The sequence below is a fragment of the Lepisma saccharinum genome, chromosome 1, assembly GCF_977018435.1.
Source record: "Lepisma saccharinum chromosome 1, izLepSacc3.1, whole genome shotgun sequence".
Lineage (NCBI taxonomy): Eukaryota > Metazoa > Arthropoda > Insecta > Zygentoma > Lepismatidae > Lepisma > Lepisma saccharinum.
Window position 1 is genome coordinate 42,235,081 of NC_139229.1, and position 26,525 is coordinate 42,261,605.

Consider the following 26,525-nt stretch of genomic DNA (forward strand, 5'->3'; position numbering starts at 1 on the left):
ATAATATATTAGTAGAGTTTGGAATACCTAAGAAGCTTGTTAGTATGATAAAAATATGCACCAGTGAAACAGAAAGTAAAATTCGTGTGGGTATTAATATGTCTGACAAATTTACAATTCATGATGGGTTAAAACAAGGAGATGCATTATCTCCATTGCTCTTTAATTTTGCCTTAGAATATGCTGTTAGGAAGGTAAACGAAACTAAAGAAGGACTAAAATTAAATGGTGTGACTCAGTTGTTAGCATATGCAGATGATGTAGACTTACTGGGGGATGATGTGAATACAATTAAGAATAATGCTAAAATATTTTTCAAAACTGCTAAAGAGATAGGTTTGGAAGTTAACAAAGAGAAAACTAAATATATGCTTACAGGCCGAAACCAAGTGTTAGGTAATAATCAAAATCTAATTATTGATAACAACTCGTTTGAAACAGTTTCCAAATTCAAATACTTAGGAGTAATATTAACAAATGAAAATTATATTAAAGAGGAAATAAAAAGTAGGCTTAATTCAGGAAATGCATGTTACTTCTCTCTTCATAAACTTTTGTCTTCTCGTTTAATATCTAAGAAACTAAAAGTTAAAATATACAAAACAGTAATTTTGCCTGTAGTATTATATGGGTGTGAAACTTGGTCCCTTACATTGAAAGAGGAACATAAATTGAGAGTATTTGAAAATAGGATCCTTAGGAAAATCTTTGGACCTAAAAGGGATGAGGAGACAGGTGAGTGGAGAAGGTTACATAATTTAGAACTACATAATTTGTATTCATGTCCAGACATTATTAGAATAATTAAATCAAGAAGACTTAGGTGGGCAGGCCATGTGGCACGAATGGGAGAGGAAAGAGGAGTTTTCAGGATTCTTGTTGGGAAACCTGATGGTAAGAGACCAGTAGGAAGGCCAAGACGAAGATGGAGGGACAACGTCGAGATGGACCTAAGGGAAATCGGTAGGGATGGAAAAGAGTATATAGATCTTGCTCAAGATAGGGACAGATGGAAGGCCTGTGTTGCTGCAGCCATGAACCTTCGGGTTTAAGAAGGCTAGAGAGTTAGTTTGGTTAGTTAGTTATTACAATATCTTTCCAAAATTTCATTGCAACAAACATTCAAAACAGGAATTTACAATTTACCATTTCATTTAGTGATGAAGTTAGAAAATTTATGTTAGTAATATGCCTTCTGGTTCCAATGGCTTCTGAGAAAATTAAAAAAATAAGAAAAAATGTCCTACCACCTTTGATCCGGAATAAGGAGAAGAGTCCGTTGATAATCACATACCAAGAAGTAGACAAAGAATAAGGAAGAACTTGTAGAGGAAGACAAGTGTGTTCCTGCAGTCAAAACATTGATAGACGTCATGCTCTAAATACTACAAATGTGACCAGAGTTCACAGTATGGCTACTTCCTGTTTACTTCCTAATTTTTCCTTTTTCTACCTGACTGAAAATTGCAAGTGTCGTTAATTAAAAGCGGGACAGCAAAATAAGGGAGAACACTACGGGAAAGGGACAGAAAACAAAATAAGCAAGAAGAATAATTACTCGAACAACCAACTTATCACTACACCATAATACATGCAGAAATGGTGAATTTACAAGAAATATCAAAATCAGTGTGTGGTAAAAGAAGCCATTAAGTCTACAGACTAGTAAGGAATGATAGATATGCACTGAGTCAAAAGTAGGAGGGCAAATCGAAATGTCTTTGCACCTAATTTTTTTCTAGCTTGTTATAAGTGTTATTACAAAAGTGAGACACACGAGTGATGCAGTAGGCTTTTCTTTGAACGGCCTTATTGTAACTTCAGATTTCTTCCACGGCATGGTGGTGTTATCAGTTGGCAAAGATGGCCAGAGTTCTCAGGAAGTTCACGCCATATGAGCAGCGAAGTGTTATTAGTTTTTATCAGACAAACAGCCACAGATATCCACAGAGAAATGAAGCCAGTGTATGGGGACAGGTGTTTTATCAGTGCGAAGTGTGCAGTGGTGGTGCAAGGAGTTTGAAAATGGATGGGAAAATGTGGAGGACAATGAGCGATCTGTGTCTCGTTCCTCACATTACCCGTGTTGATGAAATGGTGAAAGCTGATCGACGTGTTCATCTGAAGGACATTGCCACTGAACTTGGCATTTTCTTCCAAATTTTCCCGTCAATTTTCAAACTCCTTGCACCACCACTGCACACTTCGCACTGATAAACACTTGTCCCCATAGACTGGCTCCATTTCCCTGTGGATATCTGTTGCTGTTTGTCCTTTGCACCATAAAAAACATATGGTGTGGACTTCCTGAGCACTCCGGCCATCTTTGCCAACTGATAACAGTGCCGTGCCGTGGAAGAAATCTGAAGTTACAATAAGGCCATTCCAAGAAAAGCCTACTGCATCGCTCATATGTCTCACTTTTGTAATAACACTTATAACAAGCTAGAAAAAAAATAGGCGCAAGAACTTTTCGATTTTCCCTCGTATAATCACATATTATTGTTAATGGCCACAGGAGAAAAAGACTTAGAAAATATGTTGCTATTCTAGTCTGGCATCGAACTAAGTCACTCAGAACTAAAATACTGAAAGTATACTTAATGAAAGTTACCGTTGCAATTGGATAACCCTTTTGTCATAAACTCATAGCAGCCGTCACTAATCGAAATTTATTCAGTGTTAGCAACTGTCAATATAGCACTTTGTACTATTGGTGAGCCCAACTTAAGAGTTCAGTATGGGGCTTATGGGGACAGTGTTGCCGCATGGTGCGCAGTGGAAGAAAGCTCCGGCGTGCATCGAACTTCTGCTGTAGTACACGCCGCAACAAAAGTTAGTGATTAACGGAACGGGTACTGTTCAATACAAGAATACAAATCCTTTCGCCATGATTTGATGGGAAGCTGTTCTTTCATGCGGCTGTGGTACAGAGTAATGACGGTCCATGGAGGGAGATTTGCAAATAACTGTTCCCGAATATACTTGTCATACGTCTTGCTGTCCATTTCATCGTGTACGTAGGCCGTGTTTTTCCCTTTAAGTCCACCTTTTGCACAGAAAGGCTAATCGGGACTGGACCTACAGTTTAAACTGGGATCCGAACCACTATATGCCTCCAAAGGGTATCAAACCAGGACGTTACCACTGTGCCATCGGGGAGGCCTGTTTCACATTTATCGGCACACTGTCTTGTTTGAGACAAAACCGTGTTCATTACCGGCATGCACCAAAGCAAATCTCTCCCCCCGACCTGTAAGTGCTCGCAAACAACTCGTAAGACCGCACAGAAAGTCTTGTGTCTTTATTGTTTTGTCCCTCTATTCGTTTTGCACAGCAGCAGCTCGACAGTCATAGGCGGGTCTAGATTATTTTTTTTCTGGGACGTGCACAGAATATGCTGTAAGCATTACGTAATATTGGAAATATAATGTGCAGATTTGCAACTTATTCGACACATCAAAGAGTGCCCTTATATCAGTGTTGTGCCCAGTGTTTTCGAAGGGGGAGGGGGGTAGTACGTATACTTTTTAGTAGCTGGTCCTCATATGCCATCTTCTCCTGCTGTTGACCCTCTTCTTTTAGGAATACTTATCCAAGGAAGGGGGGGGGGGGGTTATGACCAGCATATACGCCCATTGGACACGTCACGTCATTCACATCAATATAATTGCAAGGGTTCGTTCTAGGTGTAATTTGTGGTCAGATGAACTAATCGGAACTGAGCCTTCAATGTATAATTCATCCTAGAATGTACCTCCGCCAGGAAACGAACCCAGGGCCCTTCGATTATAAGGGGATAGCATTAGCAGAATTTCCGTAGTCGCATTAAAATCAAGTGATCCAGGGTTCGATACCTGCTGGAGGCACATAGTACTTCGTATCTCACATAAAACTGTAGGTTCAGTCCCAACTAACCTATCTGCCCATAAAATTGGACTTAAAACTCAATCAATCAATTATTAGTAGAGGTGTGAAATAAAAGGAGTTTTATTGTATTTTTACTCATTTGAAGGATAATTACAGAAAGGAGACTGACATTCTTTTAAATATCTAGGAAAAATGGCTCGTTCATTTTTTTTATCTTTTAATATAACGCTCTCAATACTTTTCATAATACTTAGTCATCATTTTGGGAGGGGCAAGTGAACCTCCTCCCGAAAAAATCCGGCAATGTATTATATACAATGTGCCTGCGAAGTTTCGCCGCACATCGCCTCGTATTAAAGTTATATTCGAAGTCGTTACCTCTTGACGTTTTTTCTGCTCGTTTGGTGTTGCAAAAGGACCTTTAATCGCTTCGCTATTAATTTTGTAAACATGTTTTGAACGAAATTCCAGTCGTTTCAGCATTTTCGCTTGCAGTCCAACTAACACTTTTACCGGGATGTTTCTGCTTGAAGTATATTTATGTTTATTACAATTTGTCTCTCTTTACTTGTAAGACTCTGGACACTTTTATGCTTGATAATACCACCCCTTGCCATTTTGCTGTTGTAGAATAATTATAATAATAAATGGCAGTGTCTGCTGCCACGTTCTTTTTCTGCTGGAACCTCAAAAAAGATGCGCGTGGCAGTAAACTCGGTCTTTGTTTTATCGTGATTTCATCATGCTATGTATGCAATTACGTCTGTAACACATACTGTTAAGTTGTAGCGATTACTTTTACAAAAATGTTTTAAGATTAGGTCCCTCAGCATTCTTCTAATAATAAACCTAAATGCTTTCGTAGTTAGGTTAAGTTCTGTTAGCATTAAAATAATATCGCTAAATGCTTTCTAAAGATAAAGGTTCTAAACACATACTGTTAAGTTGTAGCGATTACTTTTACAAAAATGTTTTAAGATTAAGTCCCTCAGCATTCTTCTAATAATAAACCTAAATGCTCTCGTAGTTAGGTTAAGTTCTGTTAGCATTAAAATAATATCGCTAAATGCTTTCTAAAGATAAAGGTTCTAAATTACCCGTACATTCATTCCCACTAATCATATACTTGCATTTATCTCGTCTTAATCTGTTCTTAAGATTTGTAACATCATTTTAGCAGACGAATTACGTGGCAGCAACAAATTTGACGCTTATTCTTACTGCTGACACGTGCGTGGCAGCAGACTCGGCCATAATAAATTCCTTCAAGAAATACCCAAAATGAGAAAGCGCGCTCGCAAACAACAAACCACTTGACCCCCGACAGGAGCCTATTCACGAACTTTTGCCTGGCCATTCCCCGCCCCCTTCCCTCTTCCCAACACGTGTTTGGAGCAAGTGGCAACCGTCGGACGGCTGTTAGTTTTAACTCCCCAAATCGCGGTAAACACAAGAAAGGAAAACGTCTTGTTTTGATGGTCCGAATTGCAAAAGAAGGTGTAAACCATCAAAGCCTTACATTTCCTCTGGTTTTTGCTTATTTATTATTTTCTCTTCGAATGATAACGACTTTTGTTTCTGACAGAAACACACTTGTTTAGGGGTGGGGATCTCAAAAGTAAAAGCCCATAAGGGCCCATACTGAACTCTTAACTTGGGCTCCACTATAGACACCTGTCCCTGTAATAGGCAGCAATCGGGCATGAGTTTTTCTCAACTTTTGATATGAAAGTAAATAAGTTAATTACAAAGGCAACCATTAATTTTTTTGGTACAAACTAAATAAAGTTAATATATCCATGAACTATCTTTTTTTCTAGGATTTCTGGTTTTATTTTGGAGTTTAATAATAATGTAATTCCTTATTTCAGTTGTAAATGGTTCTCCTGGGTTTATTAACCTGTGTGATGCTCTGAATGGATGGCAGCTTGTGAGGGAACTGAAGGCAGCCTTACAAATCCCAGCAGCCACATCCTTCAAACACGTGAGCCCAGCAGGAGCTGCTGTTGGCATTCCACTGACTAGGGATCAGGTATCACTGTCTTGTTTCTTTAACCTTTTAACATAAAACCCCATTCCTTCGTGTTTCTTGTGATTTTCGCTAGATATCACCAAAATTAGTTTCGTTTTGTATTGCTTTCTTACTGTTGCCAGTAGCATCTCTAAGTTGGACAGTTCCAACAGATACCACTTTTCTCACACGTGTTAGAGGTGTCCATGTACAGTATTTGTGCTTATGTGCCTTTTAGTTAAATGTTGAGTGATAATATGCCTTTTCCTGTGTAGCTTCATGCGAGAGATCAGAAAAAATGCTGTTTATTTTTATCACTAATATACTCGGGATTTTAAAATTAGTACTTTTGTTAAGTCGGTACCCTATTTACTCATGTATAATGCACACCCTGGTTTTTGATAGGGAATAGTGAGAATCAATTATATCTCGTATATAATGCACAGTACAATTCAGGGTCAAGAAATGGCTTTTTTTAAGTTGTAGGTCGTCAAGCTGTTGCTATGCCGATCAACAGTAAATGACATCATTCCAATTCAATGAGCCACTTGTTGCAATGTGGACCAAGAGGAGAACATTACATTACAAAGTGAAAAATTGTGGCACATTGCCTTTAAACTTTTATAAGTGGTTTTGCTCATTTCCTCTACTTTTTCTAGAAAAACTTCAAAATATTTATTTATTTATTTATTCCTTGTTTTGGATGGCGAAGTTAAGGCACAAGCCTTTGCTTCCACTTAACCATCTCTACATTACATTTTATAAATTGATTTTTATAGCTAACTGTATGTTAAATTTATAAAAAACTAAATATTTAAGATACCAAGAAATGAAATCTATAAAAAACTAAGAACATTGAGATACCAAAAAAAAAAGAAAAACACAAGAAAAATAAGAGAAAGACGCAAAAAACAAAAAATAAAGACAAAAATACATACACACTAAGTAAAAAAAATACACGTAAACACAAACGCAACAAACATAGTCAAATTACAGAAAAAGTCGGTGGGTTTTGTTCCTACAAGTTTACACGAAGGTTTAATTTTATTTCCCTGTTTTCAGTTCTGGTAAGTTGACTCCAGAAGATGATTTGTTAATTTTGATTTGAATTGGAGAAGAGAAGAAGAGTTTCTTATGTCGTTGGGGAGGTTGTTCCACGCTCTGGTAGCAGTGGCCGTTAAGGAATTTCCATAAAACGTTGTCTTGTGGGAGGGGATGGCCAGCAGAGAGTTGTCTCTCGAACGGGTGGCAAAGGTGTGTGCTGAACGTAGGGGTTGAAATCGAGAAAGTAGGTAGGACGGCTCTCGTGAGTTTACTATTTTGTAGAGCGCTGTAAGAGCGTGAAAGCGGCGGCGAGTGGAAAGGTCGAACCAGCCTAGGTCCTTCAAAGCCGGGGTCAGGTGGTCAAAATATTTGATATTATAAATGTAGCGCACACATGCATTTTGTATATATATATATATATATATTATATATATCATTTTTGTATGACTAACGAAACATTTATAGGAGGCACATTCAGGACCTTCAAGCTAGCAGCTAGCAGAACAAGATTTCCTCCATTAAGGCATTTACACACTCCATATATGTCATATTATTAGCCAGTAAAAAATTTTAATTATTTTCTTTTTCCTTATCTTTTTTTCATACAAAGTACCATAAAAATCAGAAGGTTCCTTCATTTTGTAATGAGCTCATTTCAACCGCATTGCAAATAAGTGTTGCCATTTTGAATGGAATACTCTTGCCATATTTAGAAACTGCATAATTCAAGTTTTGCAACGATATATAACATTCATGATGGTGCGGTAAACGCGGTTGAAATTACATACGCGAAATTAGAAAATTTCGCACTTCCGTATTAATTTCAAAGATGCACTGTCTTCATTCACAAAAAGGTACGGCATTTGAAGCGCTTTGTAAATGAAGACAGTGGATCTTTGAAATTAATAGGATTTAACCATTAAATTGTGCAATGCGGAAGTGCTTATTACATTTCAACAATAAAAAATAATTGAAATATATTTTTTGTAATAATTTGTAAAGAGGTTAACAATTTCTCTGCCAGGGTGGTTTCACCACTTTTGCCTCGTGCAGCAAAGTGATTGTTGGACTTTATTTTGCAAATTCAAAAATTCCCCTTTTTTCCTGCAAAAAATAGAACAGCCAAAACACTTTTCATATGTACTAGACTCCCATGCCTTATGCACATCGTTGTTATACTTGTGAGCGATGGCACCCTAGAAACAACAAAGTCGAGCCACGTGTTTGTCATAATTACCAACATGGCATGATTGGTATGTGCCAGTTTCGTTCATTATGACCGAGGTGGCTGAGAACATGTTCAAATACATTTCTCGAAAATGCCATGGCTGACAGTATTAAAATCAGGTTATTAGAAACTCAAAATGTTCCCCCTGAAATCCTTAAAATGTTCCATCCTTCAGTAATGAATATCAAATTATTCAAATGTTTGAACCCATTACGTTTGAATTATTTTACCCATTCCACTTTGTAGGTTATCAGATCAATGTGAAAAGAGTTCTGTGCAAGAGTGAAATTTCCATTTTCTGTTTGTTCTTTTTACTTTAGAACTACCTTAATCAGGGTATCTAGCAGTCAGGAAAGTCAAGAAAAAGTATAGAAGTCAACAAGTAGGTCAAGAAGTTGATAAAAAGTGAAAAAATTATACTTGTAGTCAAGAATATTTGCTATCACAATGACTGATTGATTAATGTAGTTTATTTTATTTCACTTTTCTGCCCCTTTGGCTAATCGGGAAGATGAGGATGAATGGTGGTAAGATGGATGAAGGGGCAACCAGACACACATATACACGTGCGCACACGCACAGAGAGATATGTAAAAGGAAGGAGGGCCACAAGGGCTAAATAAAAAGTGAAAGAGGAGAGAGAAAACACTCACCGGACGCAAAAAACTTCAAATTTTCGTGACTGTATATCACATCTTCAGGAGTAGAGAAATGTTGTAGAACTTTGTAACAAGAATGAAGAGTTAGCGTGACCTGCAGTGTTGCCAGGTCCCAAAAAAAAAGTGATGACAGTGCCACAAAAAATATAGGTGGTTCTTTCGCCAGGCTTGTCGAAAACTGTGAGGGGTGAGGGAGGGGTGGGTTGGGGAAAGGTGGTTTTGAGGGTGAGGATTGGGGATGAGGGACGTTACTGGGTGGTCTTGTTCAGGTCTGGGGGTGTGGTTGCATTCATGGTTGATATGTAGGCCCTCTCCCATCTTCTACGTATTGAGGTGGATTGGGGCAAGGATTGGAGGATCGCTGCCTGGAAGCAGTCATTAAAAGGAATATTGTGGTGGTTGGTGTGAATGGCAACAGCAAAGTCCAGGTTTTGGGTGGAGGAGCGGTGGTTGTTGATGCGGAGGTTCAGGGCTGTGGATGTTTCCCCCAGGTAGAAGCTCCCACAGATGTTGCAGGTGAGGATATAAATTATGTTAGAGCTGTAGCAGGTTCCTTTGGGGTAGAGGGTGAATTTGCCGGTGGCAGTGTGGATCTGGAGGGTGCGGGAAGTGACAAATATGGGGCAGGTTTTGCACCTTGGACAGTTGCATTTGTGGGAGGGTGCGAGTTGATTGTGAGTAGGTGGATTGTGGTGGACCAGGATGTTTTGGAGATTGGGAGGGCATTTGAAAACCAGTCTGTGCTTGTCGGGGAAGATATTTCTGGTGTCGGGATCACTGTGCAGGATGGGAAGGAGGGAACATAGTGTGTGTCTGTTTTTGTTGAGGTGCGGGTGATATTGGGTGACAAGTGCAGGGGGATTGGTGGGAGTATATGAAGCAGCTCTGGATATTTGTTTAGTAACCAGGGTGGAAGAATATCCACGATTGGTCAAGGCTTGGTGTAAGCGGAGGTTATAGTTCTGTCGGGAGGTGGGTGAGGTGTTGACCTCTGAGTTCCAGGAAGAATGGGATGGCTTTCTTGGTATGGAACGAATGGGAAATGGAGAAGTGTAGGTATTGCATATGGTTGGTTGGTTTGACGTGGATGTAGGTTTTCAAATGTCCATCCTTCATGTGCACATCCACATCCAGGATGAGTGTGATATGTCTATAGTTGATTACATATGGTCATGCCATTACTAAATTATTTTTAGTTATAAAAAATGTATAAATCTCGAATTCTTGCTTTCAGGCTAAGGTGTGCATGGTTGATGATTTGCTGGAGCAACTGACTCCCCTTGCCAATGCTTATGCTCGAGCTAGAGGTGCAGACAGGATGTCATCCTTTGGAGACTTTGTGGCCCTCTCTGATCCATGTGATCTCCCAACAGCCAAAATCATATCTCGGGAGGTATGTTTGCTGCCATGTACGGTGGAACCTCAATTTTACGTTTCCGGATTTTACATTTTCCCACATTATACTTGTCTTGATGGTCCCCCAGCATAACAAAATGTTGTAAAGTTTTCTCAATTTTAAATTTTCCTGCATTTAAAAGTTTTCAGCTTGGTCCCCTGAAAAATGTAAAATCGAGGTTCCACTGTATATCTGCCCTTTGGTGCCTCAAAATTCTAATTTAGAAATTGTGAACAGTATGTTGCAAATTATGTTCAACCATACTGGAACTTTTATTCATTGAGTGGGACCAATTAAAAAACAGTTCTGAATGCAAATGCCAAATGTACGCTAACCCTGAAAAATCACAATTCTTGCAACAAATTGCATGTATCTTAACAAGGCTTGCAGCTGTGAAAATTTGGTGGTTGAGAAGTTATAGCTTATTTTATATTTTATAAGATCTATTCAATAAAGCTAAGATGGAAAACTCCGCTTGTTAATAATATGAGGGTTATTTTTTAAGTGAGGTCAGTTTTGCAATAAAAGCGAGGTAAGTAAATGTTTTTCAAAAAACCATTTATTTTCTGAATTTACATACACTGCTCTATTTTTCTACATAATTTCCTTTCCAGTTTAACACTAGAAGTGCCAAGCCGGTCATTTTGACCATTTTTCAAATTTCAATTTCTGCTTTGTACAGAAAAAAATTTCCTCGTGCGTTGAAATTTTGTGGCTTTACCTAAAATTTGCAGTACATTATTACTGATATGCGTTATTTACAAAAAAAATAATAATAATGGAAATATTTGTGTTTCTACCTAGAAGCGTCATTGCCGGTCATTTTGACCGCTAATGTATTTCAATGGAAAAACACTTCTCGGTTGGAACGTTGCACTTACAGTTTCCACCCTTATTCTTCCTTCCTCTTTTGGACTCTCCCATATATGTTGGCGTATTGTCGAAGCTGATAGGAAGGAGAAAGTGAAGACTCAGTTTCGTTTGAACACTGCAGTTTGTAAGCATGTTTTCTAGACAATGTGTCCTCAGTCCAGAGGAATATTTGAATGTATTACAGGAGATTAGTGAAAATGAATGCGATGTTGAGGACCCAGATCTTACTGTAGACGATTCCATGCTTCAACACATACAGAAGTGTACGGAAGAAGAAGCAGCTCGAAAGCAGCAACCCAACTGGCATTTGTCATTACAAGAACTTGACGCTTTCCTGGCTATTTTGTATGCTAGAGGAGTGTGTGGGTGCATTTCTATAGACTACGATTTTTTATGAAAAACTACTTTGGGGCCCACCTTTCTTTCAACAAACAATGTCAAGAAACAGATTCAGGGAAATAATGAAATATCTTAGATTCGATTCAAAATCATCCAGATCTGAACGATTACAAACTGATAAATTTGCACTGTGCTCTGAAATTTGGGACAAATTTATAGCTAATTGTAGGAGTTGCTACACCCCAGGATAAAATCTGACAGTTGACGAACAATTGTTTCCTTCGAAAGCGAAGTGTAGATTTACACAGTACATGCTAAACAAACCAGACAAGTTTGGTATAAAATTTTGGATGCTAGTGGACGTACATTCCAAATACATGTGCAATGCCTTTCCATACCTTGGGAAAGATGAATCAAGGAATGATAATGTTACTGTACCTGAAAATGTTGTATTGAGAATTACTTCACCTTATCTAAATGCAGGTAGAAATGTAACTTCTGACAATTATTTCACATCGCTAGAACTCGCTGAGAAGCTAAAGGAGAAGACGAGCCTAATTGGCACTATGAAGAAAAATAGAAAGGAGATTCCTAATGAAATTGTGAACATTAGAACACAAGTGTATGAAACATGTTTGCTAAAAAAGGGGGACATTACATTGTGTGCATACCTACTCCTAAGCTCCGTGCACTCAGATGTAGAAGTAGATTTCCAAAGCCAGATGAAACTCATAGAAACAATCAAGTATTACAATAAAACTAAATGCGGTGTTGATGTTGTTGATCAAATGGCACGCAAATATTCAGTCCATGCTTCATCACGTAGATGGCCAGTACATGTGTTTTACAATATCTTAGATATGGCAGCAATAAATGCATGGTTAGTTTACAAGGCAGTCACGGATAGGAACGTTACGAGACATAACTTTTTGATAGAATTAGCTGAGAAACTGAGAGGACATTTGAATTCAAAGCCCAATAAAATATTGTCAACATCAATGTCACATGCACGGAATGTAAGTGGCTCTGTTTCCAGAAAGAGGCGCCAATGCCAGGTGGCATTGTGTAATGAAAACAAAACAAGTTACATTTGTTTATGTGCAACAAATATGTTTGTGGAAAATGTGTTTATGGTGTAGAAAAGGTACTGAAATGCAAAAAATGTAATATGTGAAATTTCATGACAGAAACTTACTTCCTTGAAGAAAATGAATATTTATTGTTGTAATTAGTGCATGGAAAATAAAAATCGCTGGGTTTCATGATATTTTTGTATTTTTTTACAAAATATTTTGTTAGTAATAAGATGATTATTGGCAATATCCATTTTGAGAAATGGTCAAATTTTAAATACCGGTCATTTTGACCGGAGGTGGTGCTTCTAATGTTAAACATTTATCGTAACAAACTAAGAGTTTTTGGTTACCCTTCTCATAGAACTCTGCTGCCTGTGATGATAGCCAGTTACTCATGGTCGTTTTCACTTTTTTTCATTTCATCAGTGTCTAAATGCTTGCCATCCAGGAAGGTCTTCAGATGGCGGAAGAGGTGGTAGTCGCTAGGTGCAAGATCTGGACTGGATGGCAGATGGTCAACACATCATCGCCGGTCAAAATGAAAGCAAAACGGACACTTTCCAAGCACAAGATTATGGCAATTGTGTTTTGGGACTGGCAGGGTGTTTTGTTATTGGACTTTTTCCCTCCAAGGAGGAACAATTAACTCAGTTTCCTACTGCAAGACCCTAAGAAAACTTTGTCGAGCATTCCAGAACAAACGGCGTGGAATGCTCTCAGCCAGTGTCATACTGATTCATGACAATCAATGCAAGGCCACATGCTGCGGCTCAAACTCAAGATCTGATCAGATCTTTTGGCTGAGAGATATTCGATCATCCACCATAAAAATATTTACTTTGTTTTTATTGCAAAACTGACTTTACTTAAAAAAATTACCCTCGTAGTAACAATGGATCTACTGTTTTGTAATTTGAGTATGTCATACCTTCATATGCATACTAATGAACAAAAAAGGCAGAACTGAAATATCATGTGCAGTTTTCAAGAAACTGCATGTTAATTGCTAGCCATATAGTGCCCCCCCAGCTGTCTTCAATGGGTTTACATGAGGTGGGAGAACCACTTCCTGTCTGTTCACTAAAGACTAATACTGGTAAAAATCATTATGGGCATAGGTTTCATGGAAATTTGAGATACATACAGATTATATACTTAACAGTTTGGCGATATTCACGTGATTTGTGTTGAATATCTTAACACATGTAAAAATTCATGAAAATTAAATTTGTTTTGAAAGACAATGAGAAAGTATTTCAAAATTGCTTATATATTACAGTCAAGTATATTTTTGAAGTTTCACTTCACAACTGAGTGAAGTTTGAATTATTACACTTGATTCAATATAAATATATGAAAGTTTGCTCTTGTTTAGTCCAGGTGCCAAATCCCTAAAAGTGGCGTAACCTTGATTTGAGGTATGAATAAAATGTTTTGACTGTTTTTGAAAGCTTACGTTATGTACATTTCAGATCCAATTTATGCCACTCTGTCAACACTGAGCAATTTGAGTAATTAAAGATAGCGTCCAATATTGCGGACTTTCCAGTCAATGACCTATATCTCCATAACCAATGGTCGTAAACAGAAAATCTTTTTTTAGTGTTGATCCTCATTAGATGGACTACGAAAAAGATTGTTTAGTTTTTCACTAATATCAGTGGTTTTATCGTAATTTAAAAACTAATCTTTAAAATATGTTTTTTTTTTTTTAGAACTTTTTGAATTTTTATACCTTGCAGTTTTTGAATAAATAAAAGGACAGAAAATTGTTTGGAATAAAAGTGGTAGCCCAATTCATAAGCTTTTAAAACAATATAAGTTTTAATGCATTTGAACGAAAAATACTCTAAAAAATGTGTCCCAAACTGGAGGATAGTTCCAGCGGCTAAGCCCCGAATCATTTTAGGGAAACTTGCAAACTTGAAATGCACAATTACAAATTCAATGAAATTGCAAAAAACTGTTGATATAATGTTTTTGATCAAATTCCAGAAGTTTGGCGTGTGTACCTCAAATAAGGTTCCAGATATTAATTATTCTTTCGCACTCCTAATATGGTAAACGGGTGCATGACGTATGGCCGGGTGCGGCCAATCTCAGACTCCGTGGGCTGCAAGCTTCTTCCACAGCGTTGCAGTTTCACCGCACTTTGCTGCGAGAATCGCATAAGTGTGTTCCGTCGAGCCGATATAAAGTATTGTCGCAGCATAAAAAATAAATGAAATATTTTTCATATTGCAAATCGAGTACTGCTGTATTCTTTTTTTGGGGGGGGGAGGGGGGGACATTTCTTATAGCTGTTAATTTCATATGAACGTCGTCTCCTTCGATGCCCGGTGAAGGTACATAGTGGTTCGAATCCCACTTTAAACTGTAAGTTCAGTCCCGATTAGTCTACCTGTGCATAAAGTGGACTTAAAGAGAGAGAAAACAACTCCACTCAGCTTTATATGAATGTCATTGTCCCAGTATTATTTTATGTCTCACATTTAAACAGATATATTGAGTGCAACAATGTTGGAGGAGCATGATTTGAATTAAGTCTGAGAGATCCAGTCTTCTCTGTATACAATAATAAAGCATTTGCTGTGTAGAGTGATTTCATAAGAAAGGGTAACGAGCGAGGTCTACTAGTGATAGCATCGCATAAAATTTATATTTAAAAAATGAGCCATTGAAGCCTTCACACAAACTAACATTTTAAAATATATTTTGAGCAAAAACACATGTAAATTGTGTTTATCTCGCAAAATTCACTTAAGCATTGTATCAAGTAGTGGTGGTGGTTTCAGCATTTAACGTGTTGCTATGCATTCCACCTGAAATATTGCTTTTATATTTTGGTCTGTTTCAGAGCTGCAACTCTTGAGAAAGGAGTTGTGGGTTCATTAAGAGAGACAGATGGACAAAAAACTAATAAATTTTCAATAAATATAATGAGTGAAAGGTAAAAGTATAAAATTCTGTTCATAATGGATTCTGTTGAACTGGATAATTAAAATAAAAGTCGTGTATCTTTCTTCTCACCACATCTTGCAAAAACTCGCCCAATAAAATATTGGGTCGATGCAAATTTTTGTTGTTCCATTTTTCTTTACATGCCTTTTTCACTGTGCTGTTGTAACCCCCAACACTCCGCAATGAACTTGACACCTTGGTTTATGTCGTGAGATGCGCCCATTCATTTCTCCTGGTTGGAATATCTCTTGGCACTGACTATCATTTCTTGTGCCCCACTATGATATTACCGTCTTGCCATTTTCACGCAACAAAAAAATCACTTCACAACCACCATCACTCAATACTGTGCGTACAAAGAAACATGCGAACTTGTGAGAGACAGACTGCCTGGATAGAGTGCACGTAAGAATTATTATGGCTATGTGGTAGTTCAGGCAATAATTCATGGCAGTAATGTAAACACAGAAGTGACAAAAGAAAATTTTGGCATCTCTACAATGCTTTAGTTTGCTCAACATATTGTTTCGGCTAATTTCCAGTGTCAAAGCTACTTGGACGCGGAGTTTAAAGGGAAAGCGTCAATGCTTGGCAACAAAGCTCACTTGCTCTACGTGCATTCTTAGCAATGATGTGAATTTTTTGGGAACCGGTTGCCAAGAAAAACAATTCTCTCTGTTGTTTTCAATTCCACAGCCATCATTTTGATTTGCATTTCATGACCATTGGACTGACCATTTCCGAGATTGCAACATAATTATTAATCATTAATTGTGGCTGTTCCACAGATGATAGTACCATTATATTTGGCTGAGATATTTCCACATAAACAAGCTTCAATCACAAAAAAAATCATATTTTAAGACTTTTTACACGAAGCTACACACAATTGAATTTGACTTATGTAAAAAACATGAAAAACTACACTTTTACAAACATTTTTATCTGAATAGAAACAGAGTTAAAATTACTTTGCCTTGCTTTTGTCTAAAAGCAGACACTTGTAGCTTTCCAGTGAAGTATATTTGACTTTTTCCCTCACACGGAGTACAATTTTACAAGCACGCAAACTGAGGGCTTAATATTTTTGTCACTGATAGTAGTGAAAATTGTCTATCGATTTTTTTTTTTAAATGAATCACTCTTTGGATATTTTTCCCTCTTTTATCAGGTGTTCATGTCCTTCACATTTGGGTAATGTACAGGTTGTCCACATTGAGACATCCCTGATTTTAAATTACAATTGTGAGGAAACTCCAAAGTAGAGCCTTGCTCTTTGTGGCATTATGTAAAGCAACTCATTTTTTTTTATTAAGGCACTTCTCCATTGGCTCCTTTCATAACCCTCAAGATTTCTAGTCTATACTCTATCTCGACTCATGCGCACTAGCATGTCATCGGTGATGGAGTTGATGGCATTTGCAATTCTCCTGTGGAGATATGAAAGCCACATACACTGTACCTCATGTTTTACATAACCCCGCAAGATGAAATCCAGAGTGGATTATGTCCAGAGATTGCAGTAGCCTCCTGATTGGTCCATCGCTGTGGGAATGTTCTGTCCAGAAACTCGCGAACATCCAAACTCCAGTGCGGTGGTGCACCATCCTGCTGGAAGATCTCATTTGGCTGCAGAGGAAGGAGCTGAGGGACAGCATATTGCTCAAGCATGTCAAAACAACAGTTCCCTGTAACTGTTTGCTCAATGTTCTTGTTGTAGTCTGTATTGTGGCTGCAGCGCCTGAACAGTCTTCACTTGGTATGCATACAAACAAAGACGTTTATGAAGCACCTTGTGAACTGTTGAGCGTGGGATGTTCAGCTTTCGTGATGCTCTGCCATCTGACTTTTACAGGCTTCTCTCGAAGACTTCCCTGATCACCTCTTCCGTTTCATCATATGTGTGTTTTCTGCCAGAATGTGACTGTCAGTTACACTCCCAGTGGCTAGGAACTTGGCATGTCAAGCCTTATTGTCTTTACATCCGATGAAAGCAATTTGCTGCTCCTCAGCTCCTTCCTCTGCAGCCAAATGAGATATTCCAGCAGGATGGTGCACCACTGCTCTGGAGTTACGATGTTCCTGAGTTTCTGGACAGAACGTTCCCACAGCAATGGATAGGATGCAAAGGACCAATCCGGTGGCTACTGCAATCTCCGAACATAACACACTCTGGATTTCCTTGTGGGGTTATGTAAAACATGAGGTACACTGTATGCGGCTTTCGTATCTCCACAGGAGAATTGAAAATGCCATCAACTCGATCACCACTGACATGCTAGTGTGCATATGAGTCGAGATAGAGTATAGACTAGAAATCTTGAGGGTTACAAAAGGAGCCAATGAAGAAGTGCATTAATTAAAAAAAAAATTGAGTTGCTTTACATAGTGCCACAAAGAGTAAGGCTCTACTTTGAAGTTTCCTCACAATTGTAATTTAAAATCAGGGATGTCTCAATGTGGACAACCTGTACATTACCCAAATGTGAAGGATATGAACACTTGATACAAGAGGGAAAAGAACAAAAGAGTGATTCATTTAAAAAAAAATCCAGTAGACAATTTTCACTAGTTTTGTATCATGAATTACAATAAAAATGTTTTTTTTTCTTTTTCCTTTCAAATACAATAATTTAATGCTGCCGGTCCCCATAGCAGAGCACATCGCGCTATAACGCCAGGGGTCCAGTGTTCGAATCCTGCTTGGCCATGGATTTTTGTGAGTGTCCATTCATCAATTTCATCATATCACTCATCTCCATCTTCGAAATTAGCCAGAAGTAGCACAAATGCGAGTAAAATAAAGCAAATCATTCAAACAATTTAATACTGTAAAAAATTTCAGACTCCTCTTTTCTTTTTTTTTTTGCTCAGAAATCATGTTGACTTGTTTGTAAATTGTATTTCTCTTAGTCTTATTTAAGGCAAATTTATAAATCTATAAAAAATTAGGGGTTCAGTTCATCTAAAGACTTCTAACAAACCATTCTTAATCTTACAAAATATAAAATACTACTGTTTGGCTCAAGAATTATTAAGACCTTCAACTCGCAGTTATTCTCTTAAAATGTTTTGTAGTTTTTCTGCAAAACTTGTATTTCTTATTTCTCAGAAATAGATTTATTGATTTATTATGTAACTTACACTATTTGGAACATTTCTGAGAAAACTCGACGTTGATAGAGGACACCGTTCCCGACATATATCAAATCAAAAAATATCCAATATGGCTGATTATTTTCAAGATGGCGGCCGTCAGGGTACCGATATCGATTGGCTATTTGACTGAAAAATATTTAATGATATAACAGTTAATTTTACTAAGTCTCTTGCTTTTATCAAAAGGTCAATGATTTGGGATTTAGCCGCCGGCACTATCCTCCATGTTGGAACACATTTTATAGCGTATCTTTTGTTCAAATGCATTAAAACTTATGTGTATTGTTTTAAAGCTTATGAATTGGCTACCACTTTTATTCCAAACAATTTCCTGTAATTTATTCAAAAGTTACAAGGCAAGAAGAAGAAGTGCTAGAATATCTTCTTAAATTACGGTAAAACCACTGATATTAGCAAAAAACTAAACTGAATCTTTTTTGTAGTCCATCTAATGAGGATCAAGACTACAAAAAAGATTCAGTTTATGACCATTGGTTACTGAGATATAGGTCATTGGATGCTATCTTTAATTGCTCAAATTGCTCAAGGTTGATAGAGTGGCATCGATCAGATCTGAAATGTACATAACATAAGCTTTCAGAAATAGTCAAAACATTTTATTCATACCTCAAATCCGGTTTTTCGATTTGGCACCCGGACTATTTAATGGGAAGTACTTAATGAAAATCTTACAAATGTGATCTGGAACTGAATAATAAAAGGAATCATATTACACTGGGATGTGATTAAGAAGGGATTTGCTCTTCAAATACCTGAATTGTTCAAATATTTGATCTATGGAGCGAAGTATGGCTTTCTGCACTATAAAGGGAGCCATGATACCCTGGGATCATGAGAGATTCATTTATTATCTCAATGAGACAGAGAAATAAAGCGATCACACAATTTTTAAGTTTCTACATGTTTAATGTTTCTAGCTTGGAAAATTATATCACTTAACTGTTTAAGAAAGATGAACACTTTGTAATGAACTTTTGATGTTTGGGAATTGAAACTGATTGAATTTACTAAGTTCTAAACTGATTGAATTTACTAAGTTCTATTTGATTTTTTAGTTCAGATGTAATAGTTTTGAATTGACCTGTCATAATCTTTACAAAGGTGATTATAGGTGAATAGTACAGCCATATCAAATATTCATCAAATTTTCAGTTTTTTGGTACATATGGTAATTTATCATTGCATGATATTTCGAAAGTTCAATTTTCAATAAGAATCTCACCTCACCCCTCTCAATTGCTCACAAGAGAGAATGACGTGGTGAGGAACATGAAGTATCACAAGTAAGCATGCAACGTGTGACCCAGCGTCATATTAAAAGTCCACTGACATACTGTTGTCAACAATGTTAGTCCTAATTCTTATTGATCTGCCCTTATACAGCAAATGTAGAGAGTTGTTTGGACTTGTATCAAAATTTATTGTGGCCATCTGTTATTCCAGGTATCAGATGGAATCATTGCACCAGGCTATAGTGATGCAGCCCTTGAGGTCTTGAAAAAGAAGAAGAATGGAATGTACTGTGTGCTGCAGGTAAAGTTTCATTCTTCAGAATTGTATAAGTGTATGGATAGACTAATAGGAAACTTTTGCAGGTACTGATAAAGTGCCAATAAGTGATATGCATTCTGTCAAATAAATACCGGGAATTGTTCAATACAACTCAAATATTGGTTTAATCATCCAAATTTATTTTGTCACCTTCAAAATGGGCTCCATTTGTTGTGATACACTTATGCCAACAAATAATCCAGTTATCGAAACACTTCTTATAGGCATTTTCTGGTATGGCCTTCAGCTCCTTCTGCGAATTTTGTTTTATGGTTTCAATGGACTCAAAACTTTTTCCACGAAGTAATAATTTGAGTTTGGGGAACAAAAAAGTCACATGGGGCCATATCTGGCAAATACAGTGCTTGATCGATGATATTCGTTGAGTTTTTGGTCAATAATTTGTGTACAAGGATTGATGTGTATAATGGTGAATTATCATGGTTCAAAATCCAAGAATTGTTCTTCCACAAATCGGACCTTTTGCGGTGAACCTTCTCTCTCAAACGCCTCATAATGCCTAGATTTTATTGTTTGTTAACTGTTTGCCCCTCCGGAAAGAATTCCGAGTGGATAACACCACGATAGTCAAATAAAACAGTCAACGTGACTTTGATTTTTGAGCAAATTTGACGTGGTTTTTTTCAGTTTCGGCTCGTTATTTAAGTGCCATTCTGAACCTTGTTGGCTGGTTTGCATGTCAAACTCTTAAACCCACATCTCATCACCCGTTATGATGCATTTCATGAATGTGGGGTCCGAATTGGCATGTTCAAGCATGTCTTCAGCAACCTGTTTGCGGTGCTCTTTTTTTTAAAAAAAATGAGCTCCTTCAGAACAAGCCATGCCACGGCATGTCTCATGTCTAAAACATGATCTAAAATGGTGCGGACGGATTTGTAAGACATGTCCAGATCCTGAGCCATCTTCCTTAAGCTTGAATAACAATTTTCCATCGCCATTTCCTTCACTTTATCGATGTTTTTGTCAGTCTAAGATGTTGAAGGTCTACCGGAACGAGGAAAGTCTTCAACCAATCCTTCTTTGAATGCTTTGTACCTCTCGTACGCTCATGTTTTCGATAAAGCTGACTCACTGTAGGCCAACATTTTCAATGATTCAGCAAAAGAAATTTCATTGGTAACACAACATTGGAGGCAAACTCTTTGTTCTTCAATATTTTTATCCATTACAAAATTGCAGAGCACACTTGAGGTCGACTACATCAACCAATAGCTGTAAACCAACTGGTTGATAGATAGTACCAAAATTCTACATGACAATTACTTTCATTAGTACCAAACTTCTGGCAAAAGAGAAAATTTCATACCTTTTACGTGGGTTTTTTAAATGAACAATTCCTGGTATTTTTTGACGGAATGTACATCAACCCAGTATAAAATTTGAAATGTTCAATTAAAAAAAACAACTGAAAAATTAACTTACATATTTGGTTAATATTTGTGAATAGGTGACTGTGTATTTTGCCTTAGAAAAAGACTTGCTACCACAATAGGATTTCTTTGGCACACGCCTGTTCTCTTTCCATATGAAAGAGTAACTTGATCCCATTTTATTTAGTTTATCTTAGGTCGCTTTCCTTCCAGTTTTGTCTGCGAAGATGAGGATGAGTGGTGATGAGATGAAGTGACCTTGATTACAAGGTAACAAACATTACCACTAAACTGTCAGGGAGGCCTGCTCAGCTTTAATAGAGAACAAGCTTAACAGAATGTAAATGAAGATATTGAAATTAATTTTTCTCTTTCAGATTGATCACAATTATGAACCAAAGCCAGTTGAGCAGAAAATTCTGTTTGGCTTGACGATGGAACAACAAAGGAACAATGCAGTCATTGATAAGAAGCTCTTCAGTAACGTTGTAACCACAAAGAATCAGGTATGAATTGTTTCTCAAAAGCAGTTTAAATAGCACTTAAGTCTCATTACAACAGTCCTTGTCTCTTATATATACTGATCAAGGAAGATTACATATTCTATTTGGGTGTAGATTTAGTCGAAAATCATTAGCACACATTCATTGCAGTAATCTTCATTATTTTTTATTAGAAATTGTAGTATACAATTCCTATTTTAGAATCCAAAACTGTGTTATAGAAGATATATTCATAGTAATTCTTCTGCTAGGTCTACACCATGAATGGATCAAGGATCCCTTGAATGGGCCATTTTGAGGTAATTAAAGATTTGAAATTTTCAGTTTAGTTGATTAATCTTTGAATGTATCACATTTTATTGTCTTGCAACACATTCCTGAATAACCTTAAAATGGCATGTTCAAATTCTTTAACTAAATTAAGATTCCAACCCCCACAAGAATAATCTTAGTACCAGGGTGGATCATAAATTTGTAGGCAGACCTCTGAACAGAGTTTAAATGTGCAGTATATTGGCATGGTTACTGGCCATCATCCATTTGCTGTGCCCAAGAAATGGTCAAGATGATAATTTCATAATGTAAACTTGATTTTCCTGTGGCATTATTGGAAAAAGTGGTTGAATGCAACAACTGCAGGGAAAGAAATCATCAACAGGGACAGTGCACACAGCAAGAAAATGATTCAATGCTTCCAGTGTGGGGGGACCAATTATGTTGATAAGCTGAGGTGTAGATGATCAGTAGCAGTCACTGTAATAACCTCTTCATGCTGTTGAGTACTCTGAAACCATGTTGGTTTTTGCTCTGGTGACCTTGAAGGGTTTGCCCTTAAGTTAATTGAAGAGCAGTGCGACAGAGAATCGCAACAAATGGTGGGAAGTTGTAGTCTTTCTTTTTTCCCCGACTTAAGGAAACCATCCTGTCCACTAATGCCGCATGCTGGTCAGCCAGAATGTCCCTGCCCCTTGTCACACCATCCAGGCAAGTCCCAACGAGCCATGACAAATGATCTGAATTTGCTCTCATGCTGTACACTTGCAAACATCCTATAATTTTTTCAAGTGTCTTGTTTGTTAACGATTCTTTAGTATTGTATGTTTTTTTACCAGTTGCCAGATTCGGCTGTGAGGGATTTGATTGTTGCCACTATTGCTTTGAAGTATACCCAGTCCAATTCTGTGTGCTATGCAAGAGATGGTCAGGTTATTGGTATAGGAGCTGGCCAGCAGTCTAGGATCCATTGCACTCGACTGGCTGGTGACAAAGCTGACAATTGGTAAGTGTATACCATGTGTATATTTACAAAGTGAGTGATATGATAGGTACATTCCTGTAGTTCTAAAGAGGTCTTTAATTCCTTTAATGTCATAATAACATGTCCACAATCTTGAAGTATGACAAATTGGATTTGTAATTTTTTAATCCAATTGGACTAGGAACGTCCAATATGTAGAGGCATGCAAATTTCGTTTTTGATGAAAACACGAAAAATGGAATAACATGCTGTAATGTTCATTTTTCATGTTTCTGAAAGGTGTGAGGTGCATTTTTCTACCCTGTTTTGTCACGAAATAATGCGAAATGAACTGCAAAATGCGAAATATACTCTTAAACACGAAATTTATATACCGACACTACACTTTCTTAAGTCTGAAGTATCCTGTGAGTTATGCAATTCATGGAAAATTGATTAATTCTGCTGTAAATATTGGGGAAGCAAAAATGGACCCCTTTACACAGGAATAAACTTAATACTCTGGTAACTACATAAATGTACTATTAGATGGGGTAAGTTTATTTTGTGTAATAAGTGCAGTTTTTAAATCAAATTTAGGATTATATTCACAATTTTAAAACCAAAATGTCATTTTATTTAGCACTTTTGATGTGATTATTCACCGTTGTAACACCGAAATTGTATTTTATTTACCGCTTTTGAACCCGAAATCGACTATTTTTGCACCAAAATGTTGCTTTTTTATTTACAAAAAATATGTGCCTCTACCAATATGTATTCTGTGTTCACGTGTGCTTCTTCGTTTAGAAGTTCTTAACAGACAAATTCTACATTTAAATATGTTGGTTTGGCAAGTATATGGAAGAAGATAGTCTGTTCTGCACAATCAGTTAGCATGTAATATTAATTACACTTGACCCATTGTCTAATGATTTTACCTGTATTTATTCTAAAAGCACTTGACATTGGATAATGTCCACTTAACATTACATGCTAATAAAGAACCATTGTCGCTAACATTCAGTTAATAGATGCCTTTTGGCTCACCCTGTTTATCAAATGTTACATAAACCATTCAGAATTTACCATATTTCTTTTGAACTGCCAATATTTCAGAAACTAGAAAATGTGAGGATATAAAATTTTCTAAAGTTGAAGGTCTAGCAAATGCTAGTTTAATGTGATGGCAATTATTTCAATTGACACAGCCATCTATCTGGAATCTAAATGATCAAAGTTATCTATCACAAAATAAGAATGTGGCCAGTTTGTCAAGATCTTAGAAAAAAAGTAACCGATAAACTGGGAATATTGCAGTGTTCTAGTTTAACACTTATGGTCAGGGTTGCTATGTGTCTGAACAACCTGGAAAACAGGGAATTTGGCTTGTCGGGGAAATATCGGGGAATATTTCAGATTGTCTGGAATTTACGTGTCATTTTGGAGTCTGCAAAAGAAAAATTTACAAAATGAACAAGCAGAAACTTGTTTCTTTCGTTCTTATGATTCTCAGTTGTGTGCAAAATTATGGTTCCTTCAAATTTCGGTAATAAATTTTCACTTTTTACTAGATATTAGAAAGAATATAAAAGTAAAACTTGCAGTCCAGATATCTGACTGATAACTAAAGTACATTGACAATATGATCATAATTATTGGAAAGTTTTCTGAAGATGAGGTTATAGTTTATTATTTTATAGATCTTAGTCTAGTTGACATTTCCTATAGAATTCCGATATGCACAAAAATTTCTCCAGATGCTGTGTACTTATAAATGTAAGCAAAAAATGAGTATTTTCTATGACACTATAAATCTGACAGAAAATGAAAAATTTTGTATGTTCATGAAATTTTTCTGTTTTTATATTGTGGAGATCTGTTATGGTGCTATAATGTACCTCTGTTACCTTAGCCCAAAGGCTACATGCACGTGATTGTAGCACCCAATACATTTGATGCCGATGTAATTTTTACATTTTACTCTTCGAATTTTCACATGTTCTTGTGTGTGTAGAATGAAATTTGCTAAAAGGAAAAGTTGTGAAAGTGAATAGGGACATTCCATGTGAAATCAACAAGTGAAGAGGCACTTTTCAACCTCACATATTTTGATTCATTTGAAGTTTGGCATATTGAAGGGCCACTTGAGGTAGGAAAACATGCAACTTTGCAGATCCATATCTATCAGTGTATCAATAATGTACCTTTGATTTAATCCTTTTTCAAGATAATGAATACATGTCATGATAATGGAACTGGATTTTCCATAGAGAGTGCCATACATTGCTTATGTTCATGCCATTAAATTGGAAAAAAAATGTATAACATATGAAATTTTCATACTTGCTGCATAAGTCATAGTCAAAAATCAGTTGCTTTTTGTTGAATTAACAATCTGTGGGCACTTTTACTTCATAGTTGTAGAGGGACTCTTTGGATGTAGATTAAGTGTCAAGGCTTTTTGAAGGTTATAAATACAAGGCTCGTCCAGAAAGTAGTACCTGTTCAGTAACAATAATAAAAATGAAAATAATAAGAGAAGATATTAGTTGAACAAAACCTTTTTAACTAGAAAGTGATACCTTGAGTAATTTTCATACATAAGCACCATCACATTGGGGCATAGCACTGCGAGACAAGTTTTTGTATACCCTCGTTACACACTTCTGCCATCAATCCACATGCAGTTATCATTTGCTGGAGACCTTCGTTCTCCTCTCAAAAACTATCTTAATTTTGTAAAGAGATGAAAATTGTAGCTGTTGCTGGAAATTCCCAAACCTCCCACCAAAAATTCTGAAGTAGCTTTTGTGTTTGTGTAGCGACATCAGGCATTGCCGTGAAGGATGATCAGTCAGAAAAAAAGGCTTCTGCTGCAATTTGTATTGCTCCCGCAATCTTTTCATTGTCTCACAATATTAATTCGCATCGATGGTTTGACCATTGGGGCATAATCTCAATAAGGAAAGGATCATGTCTGTCCCAGAACAGAGTGGTCATTGTCTTGTGGATGGAGAGGGTCTGCTCGGCTTTGAGTTTGGTGGGAGAATGTGGATAATGCCACGACACGGATTGCCATTTACTCTGGAGCACATAATAGGCAGCCCAGGTTTCATCGCCTGTTATGATCCAGGACAGAAAATCATCACTTTCGTTTGTGTATTGTCAAAAACGTCAATGTCCCATGTGGGTTCTTTTCT

The 26,525-nt window shown here is 37.0% G+C and overlaps 1 protein-coding gene across 1 annotated transcript in view; it reads left to right on the top strand.

Annotated features, from left to right (window-relative positions):
• The window catches only part of LOC145994821 (bifunctional purine biosynthesis protein ATIC), a 94,142-nt gene that overhangs the window by 39,132 nt on the left and 28,485 nt on the right, over positions 1-26,525 (top strand). Inside the window, exons 7-11 of the mRNA XM_083131144.1 lie at positions 5,742-5,902; positions 10,047-10,205; positions 20,081-20,170; positions 21,960-22,088; positions 23,198-23,364. Coding sequence (XP_082987270.1) covers positions 5,742-5,902; positions 10,047-10,205; positions 20,081-20,170; positions 21,960-22,088; positions 23,198-23,364 — 706 coding nt within the window. The remainder of the gene's footprint in view (positions 1-5,741; positions 5,903-10,046; positions 10,206-20,080; positions 20,171-21,959; positions 22,089-23,197; positions 23,365-26,525) is intronic.